At 37.2% G+C, this 11,168-nt stretch overlaps 1 protein-coding gene across 1 annotated transcript; it reads right to left on the reverse strand.

Moving 5' to 3' along the window:
• Nucleotides 1–3,625: 3,625 nt before the first annotated feature.
• Nucleotides 3,626–8,326, reverse strand: LOC132120922 (tryptase-like; the record flags this gene model as incomplete). Its single annotated transcript, XM_059530142.1, has 6 exons — nucleotides 8,323–8,326; nucleotides 8,080–8,106; nucleotides 6,781–6,970; nucleotides 5,973–6,238; nucleotides 5,745–5,875; nucleotides 3,626–3,877 (listed from the first exon to the last, which is right to left on the reverse strand). Coding segments are annotated over exons 1-6 (870 nt in total), but the record flags the coding sequence as incomplete, so codon positions are not given.
• Nucleotides 8,327–11,168: the final 2,842 nt, after the last annotated feature.

Below are 11,168 nucleotides of genomic sequence, written 5' to 3' on the forward strand. Positions count from 1 at the left end.
TTCAGGGAACTGAGTGCTGTTACGGCACTGGTGCTGTTACGACAGTAACCAGAAACATTGTGGTTGCACTTAATAAAACTACGAAAAAGCATACTAATTTTGTTCTAGAAGCTCATAATTCATGCACAGTTCTAAGATCTGAAGAGACTTGTGTGAAATCATACAGGAGAGAAGCCAGTAGGTTGAGTTTGTGGCAAAAAAGCAGACAGCTTGGACAGCCAAGGCAAGACAAGAGCAGACAGTTCAGGGGGCCATGGCGAAGCGGCTTCCATGGCCTTGGCCTCAGCACTTGCCCCGGCTTCTATGGCCGGAGGCCTATAAACCCCCCCCCCCAAAAAATTCCTTGGGCAAAGTTTCGGGGTTCTGAGGTAGAGGTCTTCACAGTGCACCCGAGACCCGTCGACCCAGGACCTGACCCGGGACCCGTACGGGTTCGGGTTTCTATTTTAAATGATCAGCCGGGTCCGGGTCGGGTCCGAATCTATTACCTCGGGTCCCGGGTCTGTTAAACATTGTGTGTAATACCCGTGCGGTCGGAGTCATTGGACTCGGAGAACACTCGGCCGTGATCAAACACTGCTTGTGTTTTTTATAACTTGCAACTTGTAAATTAGGAAAAGAAAAGAGTGAGCCAAAAAAAAGTGATCTCTCTCTCTCTCTCTCTCTCTCTCTCTCTCTCTCTGCTTTTAGAAGCAGAGCGCGCAGACTCAGAGTTAATACAAGTGCACGCACGGTATTAATGCTTGCAGACATGATGACACACTCATATTTAATATATTTCAAATCAGCAACACAATCTGAGGTGAACTGTCACATGAATGTTTTCTATGACGCTCAAACTGCATTAAAGCATTTTAGGTTGATACAGCTAGCACGCATGTGCAGTCTCGAGCGCATTTCATGTTTCTATGGCAACCAGTGAGGGACACTTCGACCGCCAAACCACGTTTTACATTTTCTCCCATTTTTATAATATTATAAATGAACCGTTTAATCTTAAAGTTTTAGTGGTCAGATTCAGACTTGATGCAGAGCAGAGAGCACAGAGATCAGATGATAGCAAATAAATAACGTCAGCGGCCATGGCATTGCACGAGCGATCGTTATTATAGTTCAAAAGGGTAAACAGTTGAGGTTATTATGCGAATTAACTCGAGTCAGAATGTACATGTGCACAGTAGCATTTGTCATCCGTCACCGTGACATCAAGAGGACTTTTGAAGCTGAAATAATGAGTGGATTCAGCTTGGACTTGGAATAACGAGAGGAATAACATGAATAACTTTCTTGTCAGAGGATTGTAATGCATTACAGGCAGTCAGGTACAAGGAAGAGAGACTACGGCTCTTTAAATTAGGTAAGACAAAAAGCTGTATTTTTCGCAACAGGTTTATTGACTTGTAATAGCAATTTATGGTGGAATATGTGACAATTGGGTCCAGTCGGGTCTGTTTCTTCCCGGCGGGTTCGGGTCCAGATTTCAAATAATATACGGGTCCGGGTCGGGTCCGGGTAGGCATTTCTCGGATCTACACGGGTCCGGGTCCAGCTTTTGAAATATTAGATGGGTCGGGGTCGGTTCGGTGTAGTACATTACAGGTCTCTTTCGGGTTCAGGTACGAATTTTTGGACCCGTGAAGACCTCTATTCTGAGGCCCTCCATGGGCCTGATGAAGGAGCAGCAGCCCTCCCTGGGCTTGACTCTGGAACTGTGGCCATCCCTGGGCTTGACTTGGGAACATGTGCCCTCTCTGGGCTGGACGGGGGAACGCAAGCCCTCACTGGGCTGGACGGGGGAACAGAATGTTCACGGGGCACATTGGCAGCAAAACACAAGACAGGAACCAGGGGCAGTCAATGGGCATGACAGACTGCAGCTTGCAGCTTTTTGCTTACTGTTTAATAACCATCAGAACAGGACCTCTTAATTTTAATGATGACGTAATGTATGATGGCAGTAGCAGAATGAATTTGGAAGGGTACAAAATCATCTTGGCTACCAATATTAGACAACAGATTAGACAATGACCCAAAACACCCTGCCAGATCAGTCAGGGACTTACATATAAATATAAAATTCTTCATTTTCTATAGGCTTCCATTTGAACTACCCCCACCCCCATTATAGTGCACTCTTCATTAATAAATAAATAAATAAATAACTACAATAAGAAATGATGGCTGTTATAGGAATTATACCACCACAACCAGAATATTTATTTAAAGTGTATTACATATTGAAAAGTGTTACACGTTCTATTTAATATTCACAAAGAGTGAAAAGGATACACACAGAAGAAAAAGGAAATAAGGTAATTTTGTCAGCCCAACCAGATATCAGTTTAACAGTAAAACAGCAGTTAATAAACACTTAATCAACTGAAATCGATCCTACTGTCCATATGTGATCATCTGTGGACATCTGGCTAGTTGATTATTTCCTCCAAGTGAAATTAGATATGTAAAGATACACATCTAATTGGTTCACATAAAGATACACATCATGTGTAAAAATATACAGTATAAAACATGAACAGAATAGGAAATAAAAAAGAAAGTGATATTTCTTTCTACATTAATATTCAGTAAAATAAACATCATTTGTTAGAAACAGATACATGCTTTGTTTCAAAAGTCACAAAAATCTTTGACAAATATTTCTATATATATACTATAGAATTTAATTAGAAGTAAAGAGTAAATAACAGATTATTATTCTCCAATATACTATTGATCAGATCCAGGATATGGAATAAATGAATTGTTATTTATAGCTATTTAAAAGTCAATGAAGAAATAAAATTGTGTAAGAAAGATCAAGAAAACAACTAAATATTGTAAGATCAAAACTCTTTAGCTCAATGTATACATACACATACCCCATTATTGCTGTCACTGCTTTGTTGACTATTTTTGAACATACACCATTCAAAAGTTTACCAAGGCTGCATTACTTTCAATGTTGTGAAATGTTATTATGATTTAAATAAGCTTTTTCCTATTAGAAAATATTTTTAAATGTATTTTATTCCTTTGATGCAAAGCTGAATTTTCAGCATTGTTACTGATTTGCTGTCCAGGAAACATTTCTTAATACCAATGTTAAAACAATTGTGCTGCTTCATATTTTGGGGGAAATATTACTTTTCGTTTCTGGATTCGTTGAATATTTCCAAAAGAACAGCGTTTATTTGGTATATAAAACTTTTGTATCACTATAAATGTCATTATTGCCACTTCTGATCAAATGAATGCATCTTTTAATGCATGACCCTAAACGGTGTTTCATTGCGTAAAAAATTAAGCCAAGTATTGGTAGAAGCAACAGAAAACATAATGGCCAAAATTTTTGTGGAGGAGATGTTGCAGAAGATAGAACTGTAGATTCATTAGTGGATGAGGAAGGAGCAGGAGGAGTAGTAGTAGGAGGAGGAGGAGGTGGAGTAGTAGTAGTAGTGGTTGTAGTAGTAGTAGTAGTGGTAGGAGGAGGAGGAGGAGGCAGAGTAGTAGTAGTAGTAGGAAGAGGAGGAGGCAGAGTAGTAGTAGTAAAAGGAGGAGGAGGAGGAGGAGGAGGAGGAGGTAGAGTAGTAGTAGTAGTAGGAGGAGGAGGCAGAGTAGTAGTAGTAGTAGTAGTAGTAGGAGGAGGAGGAAGACCAGGACAGCTGTAACTGTAGTCAGGATCAGCTCCAGTGGAGGTAAACTGCACAAAACCTGGAGGATCGCTGCACACAAAGGAGCTGATCCATTCCTGATAACGTGATACTCTGGTGTAAACACCGGGAAGTTCAGGTCGAGCACAGCCAGTCCCAAAGCTAACGATACCGGACTGAACCCATACAGAGCTCTGTCTGCTCACCATCGGACCTCCTGAATCCCCCTGAAAATACACATCAAAAAATTAATTAAACGTTTTTGTTTGTGTATACTGTATACATTAATATATATACAAACACATGCATGTATATATTTAAGAAAAATATGTTATGTTTACATATTAATTATGTTTACATATTAAATGTTTATATATGTATATCTATATATATATATATATATATATATATTAGGGGTGTAACGATACGCGTATTCGTATTGAACCGTTCGGTACGAGGCTTTCGGTTCGGTACGTGGTACGCATTATGGACCGAACGGTTTGTTGAACTAATTAATTATATTTGGAAAATAAAAAAAATTGTGAAATAAAATTATATGCTTTCAACAAGGTAGCCCAATAACCCAAACGACGTTACAGGCAACGCCCCTGACACCCCCGAAGAAGAAAAAAACACCAACTTATATGTTTATGTTAGGCTACTCAGTCAGGCGCTCGCTCACTAAGTAATACACGCTGAAGGCTCGTTGCAAAATGGCCAATGCGTTTAACAGACCAGAAATAGAAGATCCTCCAATAACCAACAGGTCTGGTGTTTGGGTGCACTTTGGATTCCCTGTAAGCTATAATGGTGATGGCAAGAGAGTGGTGGATAAAAACAACAACGATATGTCCCATCTAGGGTAGCTACACCAGCGGGAATACCAAAAAAAAAAAAAAAAACACCAGCGGGAATACTTGAAACATGTCAACTCATTTACGCCGACATCACCTTAGTGTGTCAGTATCTGGGAAAAGACGGAAAAAAAGGAGAAACATACATGCAACAAACTATTCCCGTAGCATTTAGACAGACATTTCCAACGAATTCAAACAGGGCAAAAGACATCACCACGGCGATTGGTAGGCTACATTTACGTTATAGCCGCGGATATGAGACCTTACTATTTACCATTGATTCTATCATCACCATTATAGCTTACAGGGAATCCAAAGTGCACCCAAACACCAGACCTGTTGGTTATTGGAGGATCTTCTATTTCTGGTCTGTTAAACGCATTAGCCATTTTGCAACGAGCCTTCAGCGCGTACTGAGTGAGCGAGCGCCTTACTCTGTAGTGGAAAACGTAGGTTTTAAGAACATGCTTAATGTAATTGAGCTCCGTTACAATATTCCTTCACGAGCCCATTTCAGACAGACCGTAATTCCTGCTTTGTTCCAAAAAACATAAGCCCTATAGAGAACCAATTGAGTAAAAACACACTCAATATAAAGAGTTATAGAGTTCCATATAAAAAGTTAAATCTTTGTATTTGTTCATAACTAATATAACATTTTCATTTTTTTTTTTATAAGGAGCTGTTTTTGTTTTATACAGTATGCTGCTAAGAAAACACCATAGAAGATGGGTAAAGAATAGCTCCATCATTGTTCAATGTAAAAAAAAAAAAAACATACTTTGTTAGTTTTAATAAATAAAACATTTTTTAAAAATCAAGGAAATTTATCTGCCAACTTTTTCTTTTTGCTGTATCTAAAACGTACCGAACCGAAACGTGACACCAGTGTATTGTATCGAACCGAACCATGAATTTTGTGAACCGTTACACCCCTAATATATATATATATATATATATATATATATATATATATATATATATATATATATATATATACATAATAAATATACACAGTATACGTATGCTATGTAGACAAAAACATTTATTTTGGATGCAATTTATCGCGTTTAATCATTTGACAGCACTACTGAATATCTGAAGATTGGACATGAAACTCACAACTTTTATCAAGCCTAGCTATTTATTTGTTTATTTATTCCTTATTTGAAGCACTCGTTGTTTATCTTGTAAACACAAGTTTGTGTCGAACATATTTTGTTCAGGGTTTCTGTACCTGACATGAGTCATTGCCAGCACAGATCATGTTGTCTGTTATATTTCCAACTCCATAGAGACAGTTGCACTGTCTGTTACCAATTACAGGAACCTTCACTTCCTGTAGAATATTAGAGGATGGAAGGGGTACTGTGGGAAAGACATGAGATGTTACTTACTCTGCATAGTCACATAGTTTACATGTTGAGTTCAATGCAACTAAGAGGTGACAAAAATGAATTCTCACCCCCTTCACCAATGTTTCCCCATCCAGTGACCCAGCTGTCTGTGCCGCTGTTGAACACACTGTTATGAGCTGCTAGACACACAGGTCGGATGTAGTCCGTGAAGGTGATGGGTGACCTCAATTTGACAAGAGCGATATCGTTGTCATTCGTAAAATTGTAATTGGGATGTTTGATGATTAACCTCACATATCTGAATATTTGATTGGGGTTGAAGCCTTCCTGGGTCTGTTGCCCCAAAACTACAGTGAAATCAATGGTGGGATACCTGAGCGGGGAAAAAAAGTAAGAGTATTTAAAACACTATTATATTAATATAGTATATTTAAATGTTTTGTGATTAAATCTCTGTGGTTTCAAAACATATAATGCAATGCAATATAATGATGATTGAGAGGTGAACAAATAAGCTCTCCTCAAAATCCTGATGAATCATATTTGATCATTTTAATATGAAAAAGATGAAGTAAACCTAGGTTACTTTAGTCAAATAAGTGAGAATTAGTATCTTGAAATACTAATAATATATAAAACCTTTTTTTTTTTACTTTACAAAAATCATTTAAAACAAAGAACATTTATCTTGCTTTAAAAGTCAGTCAGGTGACAGAAGGCACATAGTAGATTGTGTGCAACAGGTTTTTTCAGGTTTCGATCATGTTGATAATTAAGAAGCCATAGAAATAAGCGTATCAAATATATTACTGTAAACTTTTATTGGGTTAAATCAATTCCTCAATTTAAATATAATCTACTCAAAGCATCTATGAACGTTGAGGTATTAATTGGCAAGTAGTTGAAGGAGATTACCCATGAACGCAGTGGGCAGCAGACAGCACCCACTCTTTGTTGATGAGAGAACCTCCACAGATGTGCCTGCTTAACCGAAGGAGACTAGCCTGCCAGGGCCGGCGTCCAGCTGAAGAGTTCTGACCTCCTACTATCCTGCTGCTGGTGGTAACTGGGGTTCTTCCACATATCAGAGCACTAGAAACATCATCTGAGAAGCGAACACAAAAGACAATGATGTAGGCTATTACCCAAGAACTTCTCAACTGCTACTACTACAGAAGGCTAAATGCACCTATTTATTATTGTAAGAAGCATAATGAAAAAGTCATTCTTTCCAAGTACACATAACAAAAATATTTTTAATTCCTGAACTTGTGTTTCTGTTTTCAACCGGGCAAGCAAAATACATATTTTCATAGCTGATTGTTAAAAGTTTGTATATACAGTGTTGGGAGTAATGCATTACAAGTAATACAAGTAACACAATCAGATTACTTTTTAAAAGTAACTAAAGTAACACATTCATTTTTAATAAAAAATAAATAAAAATCTGAGTTGCTTTTTCCCATTAAGTTTTTAAAGTCCCAATTTTTGACGGACAGCTTTCCTGTCCCCATGTTGTGAGAAACTGGAATTACATAGTACATAGGCACTGTGTGCACTGTAAACTGTAGTTCTAGACTAAATGTGAATATCCATTCACTCATCTCACTTGCACAAAAACAGTTGCAGTATTCCTCAAAATGAATATAAAACAGTGAAATGCAAATTCATAATATTATGCAAACCTGTGATAATTAAATATAACACAAATATCCTTTATGCATTTAATCACATTTTATTAAAAAATGTTTCATTTTGTATTGCATTTTTATTGCATGTATTTCATTTTCATCTTTTAATAATATGCAAATAATATGCCCACATATATAAATATATATATATATATATATGTGTGTGTGTGTGTGTGTGTGTGTGTGTGTGTGTGTGTGTGTGTGTGTGTGTGTGTGTATGTGTGTGTGTGTGTGTGTAAATTCAAAAGGTTCACAATGACAAACTTGATTTTTCAGTATGGATATATTTCACCTACAGTAATCATCAAAATTATTAAATGATTTGTTTGTTTTGCTATATATGAAATTGCATTTAAAATTTAACTGACTCAAAAACCTGAGGGTACATGAGCCCATTTGAATCTACATGCTGCTACAGACATATTATTTGCACAATTATTTAATCAAAAACAAAGATATAAATTATTTTACTATATAAATATACATAAATAGAAACCAAATATTTGATGCCATATTAATGTACCTTGGGGATTAATTTTGCTACAGAATCCTGCAAAACAAAACAGAGGCACATGTTACATACAGTACATATCTACCTTAAAGGCTTAGTTACAACTCTGTTGTAGGAAACAAAAGCATACCATGTTTTGAGAAAAACAAAACAAAATGAAATTAGGATATCATTTTAGATTAGGTAACACTATTAACTATTATTAAGGTAAACATATATACCGTTGTTTTCTGATGAATTGTCAACTCGAAATACCCATCTACCCATGACATTGACATTGCTTGTGTATGACAAATTTGTGACGTCAGAAACAGGAATTTATAAAAAATTTGTAGAGTTAACCGTGTCAAATCCAGTCTGTTAATGAAAACACACACACACACACACACACACACACACAATCATATTAAATATAAAAACACTGCTAAGGATTATAAACTGGGTTAACAATAACTTTGACACATTTTTTTTCCCACATTGCTTTACCTCAACACTTTCGGTCGGAGTGATAAAATCATAATGCATGATTGTAAAGGACATATTTTTTCCAGACACCAAAACCACTTGGAAGGTTGACTCCTGGAAGAGACCGGGAATTCTTCATTAATACAAGCATCATTCTGGATATTCCATTAAAGGGATAGTTCACCCAAAAATCAAAATTATGTTATTAATAACTCACCCTCATGTCTTTCCAAACACGTAAGACCTCTGTTTATCTTCGGAACACAGTTTAAGATACTTTAGATTTAGTCTGAGAGCTCTCAGTCCCTCCATTGAAGCTGTGTGTACGGTATACTGTCCATGTCCAGAAAGGTAAGAAAAACATCATCAAAGTAGTCCATGTGACATCAGAGGGTCAGTTTAGAAAATACATTTTGGTCCAAAAATCTTTTGCGCTCGACGTAATGGTGTTGTTGGGGATGATTACCCTTGATTCAAGCCTTCGGTTTACCCGCGCTCATAACATTAGCACAGAATCAGTTCAGAATCAATCACCAAAAGAATCAGTTCGGTTCAGATGCTCTGTGTGTCGGTCTGCTTCACGCTGAATCACACATGCGCAGTATCATCAGCTCCTCGGTTCTCGAATAGGACGCGACAGAAATGGTTCTTGACTCGAGAACGAGTCAATGTTTAGTTCATTATCTGGCTTGGCTCTGTGTTCATCTTCAGTTCTCTCTTCACAGCAGTTCAGTCAGTGTACTGTTTGAGTAAATGAATTACTCCGGGATATTGGTTTGTTTGAACTCAGAAGGAGTGTCAGCCACATTAAAAAAGTTAACAGCTTAAGTCATTTGTGGATTAATGCGTGTTGGAGACGCGAATCGTTTAAAACGATTCAGTTCGATTTGGTGAACTGGTTAAAAAAAATCTGATAACATCGAATGATTCTTTCGCGAACCGGATATGACAAAGTGCTTTGTTTTGAACTCTCTCACAACAGACACGGAAGAGAAGACAATGCTGAATAAAGTCGTCGTTTTTGCTATTTTTGGACCAAAATGTATTTTCGATGCTTCAAAAAATTCTAACTGACCCTCTGATGTCACATGGACTACTTTGATGATGTTTTTCTTAACTTTCTGGACATGGACAGTAGACCGTACACACAGTTTCAATGGAGGGACTGAGAGCTCTCGGACTAAATCGAAAATATCTTAAACTGTGTTCCAAAGATAAACGGAGGTCTCACGGGTTTGGAACGACATAAAGGTAAGTTATTAATAACACGATTTTGATTTTTGGGTGAACTATCCCTTTAAGTTCAGTTCAATGAAAAAAAAAATATGCAGCCAAAGTTAATATGCTAACTGAAAGAGAAACTTACTGCCTCTCTGTTTCCATAATATGGTACTTTATCCCATGTAGCAATAAAAACCCAAGTGGCAGAGAAGTTCAAGTCTGGAAAATATTTGTTTATTTCTCTTGAAGCACGATTCAACAGACGAGCATCTGTTACTTGTCTGTAAGAGATGGTTCCTTTCTCATAATTATAAATGTCTGTCCACAGTGGAGCGATGATGTCTATAGATGAGTATGCAGGAAAATAATAGGGATACCACTGATAAAGTGGACTGTCAAAGGTCAGGTCTCCATTATTATTCACCTGTAAGATAAAAACCAGTTGTCTGTATTTTCAAGTAACATCAATATTGTGGAATATATATTAATGTCATGAATATCACAATGCTTCTTACAAATATTTTGTCATATTCACGTCCAAAGTACACAAATGGTCGCAGAAGGGGAATCCGTGGAGAACTTCCATCATCTGACCTCGGGCTCATCTCATCCTCTACACCTCCATATGGGTAGAATGTCCCTAACGTTCCCAATAATATTATTATTATTGTTTTTAAGTTTTTAAAGTTTTTAAGGAGGACAAATGACTAAAGTTTTATCCAGCTGTATTTACTCAGTGCAACTAATAACATCCAAGTGGAAGATATAACACCAACATCTCAGAAAAAAAAAATTAATAAACAGAATCACTGAGATGTAAAAATGATCACCTCTTGTGTCAATATTTTAAGTATCAACTTTAATTACTGACTTTAGTCTGTTGGGATACATTTCTACTAACTTTGCACATCTAGACATTGCAATATTTGCCCACTCTTCTTTGCAGAACTGTTCAAGTTCAGTTCAATTTGATGGTGACCATTTGTGGACTGCAGTCTTCAAGTCATTCCACAGATTTTCAGTGAGGTTAAAGTCTGGACTCCGACTAGGCCATGCAAAGGCATTCACCTTTTTCTCTTTCAACCACTGTGTGCTCAGTTTTGCTGTGTGCTTTGGGTCTTTGTCATGTTGGAAGGTAAACCTTCTTCCTATTGACAACTTTCCGGAAGAGGGCAGCAGATTTTTCCAATAATTTGACAGTATTTTGCCCTATCCATTTTACTTACTATCCTGACAAGCACTCCAGTCCCTGCTGCAGAGAAACACCCCCCCCTTAACAGGATATTACCACCTTCATGCTTTACTGTAGGAATGCTGATATTTGGATGGTAAGCTGTATTGGATTTTTGCCAGACATATTGTTTGTTGTTGAGGCCAAGTTATTTTATTCTCATCGGACCATTACACCTCTTTCT

This window comes from Carassius carassius, chromosome 39 (assembly GCF_963082965.1).
Source record: "Carassius carassius chromosome 39, fCarCar2.1, whole genome shotgun sequence".
NCBI lineage: Eukaryota > Metazoa > Chordata > Actinopteri > Cypriniformes > Cyprinidae > Carassius > Carassius carassius.